The 1,572-nt window shown below is 54.7% G+C and overlaps 1 protein-coding gene across 1 annotated transcript in view; it reads left to right on the top strand.

The window, feature by feature from the left end:
- Positions 1 to 23: 23 nt before the first annotated feature.
- The window catches only part of LOC114068338 (bifunctional heparan sulfate N-deacetylase/N-sulfotransferase 4-like), a 9,688-nt gene continuing 8,139 nt past the window's right edge, over positions 24 to 1,572 (top strand). The window contains exons 1-2 of the mRNA XM_027904351.1: positions 24 to 194; positions 1,216 to 1,386. Coding sequence (XP_027760152.1) covers positions 24 to 194; positions 1,216 to 1,386 — 342 coding nt within the window. The remainder of the gene's footprint in view (positions 195 to 1,215; positions 1,387 to 1,572) is intronic.

Genomic DNA, 1,572 nt, shown 5'->3' with positions numbered 1-1,572 from the left:
AAGTCTCCTCCCCTCCCAGGTACATGGATTTCTTCCCCACTCCCTCCAACGTCACTACCGACCTCCTCTTCGAGAAAAGTGCCAACTATTTCCACTCTGAGGAGGCTCCCAAGAGAGCTGCTTCCCTCATCCCCAAGGCCAAGATCATCACCATCCTCATCGACCCGTCCGACCGGGCGTACTCCTGGTACCAGGTACGGGCAGATCGGTGGTGGGGGATGACGACCAGCATCGATGGGGATCTGTGTCCCTGAGCAAGGAACGGGATTTCCTGCAAAGCACCCGCAGCCTGTGGAAGCGGGAGGGTGCTGAGTGCCAGCTCTCGCAGTGGGCACCTGTGACACCGGTGTCACAAATGATGAGAGTTCCCAGCACGGAGCTGCCACCAGCAGTAAACAAGCAGCTTCATCTCAATTACTGCCGACAGCGCAGGGAGGGAAAGCTCTGCTCCTCCCCCAGGGAGGTACATGGGGAAGAGGAGCGTGGCCCAGCCAGGAAATCACAGCTCTGGATGCTGAGGAGCTGGCACCTCACCCCTGCCTCCCGTGAGCTCAGCAATACTTGGCTGTGCACACATGTGCGCAGCATCTTCTGAAGTTTCTCAAAAGAGCTGTGCCTGGAGAGGTTGGTTCTTCTCCCTTTGGAAACAAAAGCAAGCCTCTTGTTCTCCCGTGAGACCTCTAGGATGCTCCTTCTTGCCTTTCACCGAGCACACACCTTTCCCTAACAAACAGCTAGCTCCTCTGAGAGAAATGTTTCGGCCTCCACGTGAAATACGGTGTAGGCCTGCAGATAAAGGAAAGACTAAAAGCAATGTCAGAACAGACACAAATTAATCATCTTGCAATAAGCATGAAATACACCACTTCTGGTGGTTAGAAAGTTCTGCAAGCAGTAAAGCATGGCCTGGGGCTGCAGTCTGCACCCTTTTACTCTCTCATTTGCACCCTTTTACTCTCTCATTTGCACCTTTACAACTGCCAGTGCAAAGCAGTAAAAAAATCTGTGCCTGCTTTGGCAGGATTTGACTCCTCAGCTCCCAGGGTGGGAGCTGAACGGTGGCCCCATCCTGCTGCCTTAAACCCCCCACACACACACTCTTACCTGGCACAGGTGGCACTGAGGGGGAGCCCAGGGCTGCCAGCACAGCTCTGGGAAGCTTCAAGGCTTAACCTTCAGCATCCTTGTGACGTGCCCCCAAACATCTCCCGGCAGCACCAGCGCTCCCACGAGGACCCCGCTGCCCTGAAATTCAACTTTTACGAAGTGATCACGTCGGGCCCCTGGGCGCCCTCGGAGATCAGGGCTCTGCAGAAGCGGTGCCTGAGCCCGGGATGGTACGCTGTGCACATCGAGAGGTGGCTGTCCCACTACCCTGCCTCACAGGTAACGCCCCTGCCTTCCCCTCCAGCCTTCCCGAGGCTGCTGGCTTCCCCAGAAGCAGCAGCTGCAGCCTTGTAGGAAGCTTTGATAAATTCATTTGGAAAATGCCAGGGCTTTTCCTCAGCAGAAATTTCACCCTGCTTCCCGCTCGCTCCCTTTCACAAAAAAAAAAAAAAAAAAAAAAAAAAA

Source organism: Empidonax traillii, unplaced genomic scaffold (genome assembly GCF_003031625.1).
Source record: "Empidonax traillii isolate 1590-97213 ecotype Southwest subspecies unplaced genomic scaffold, ASM303162v1 scaffold1043:size250015, whole genome shotgun sequence".
Taxonomy (NCBI): Eukaryota; Metazoa; Chordata; class Aves; order Passeriformes; family Tyrannidae; genus Empidonax; species Empidonax traillii.
Note: the sequence above shows the minus strand (reverse complement) of the source record. Positions and strands in the feature narration are given on the sequence as shown.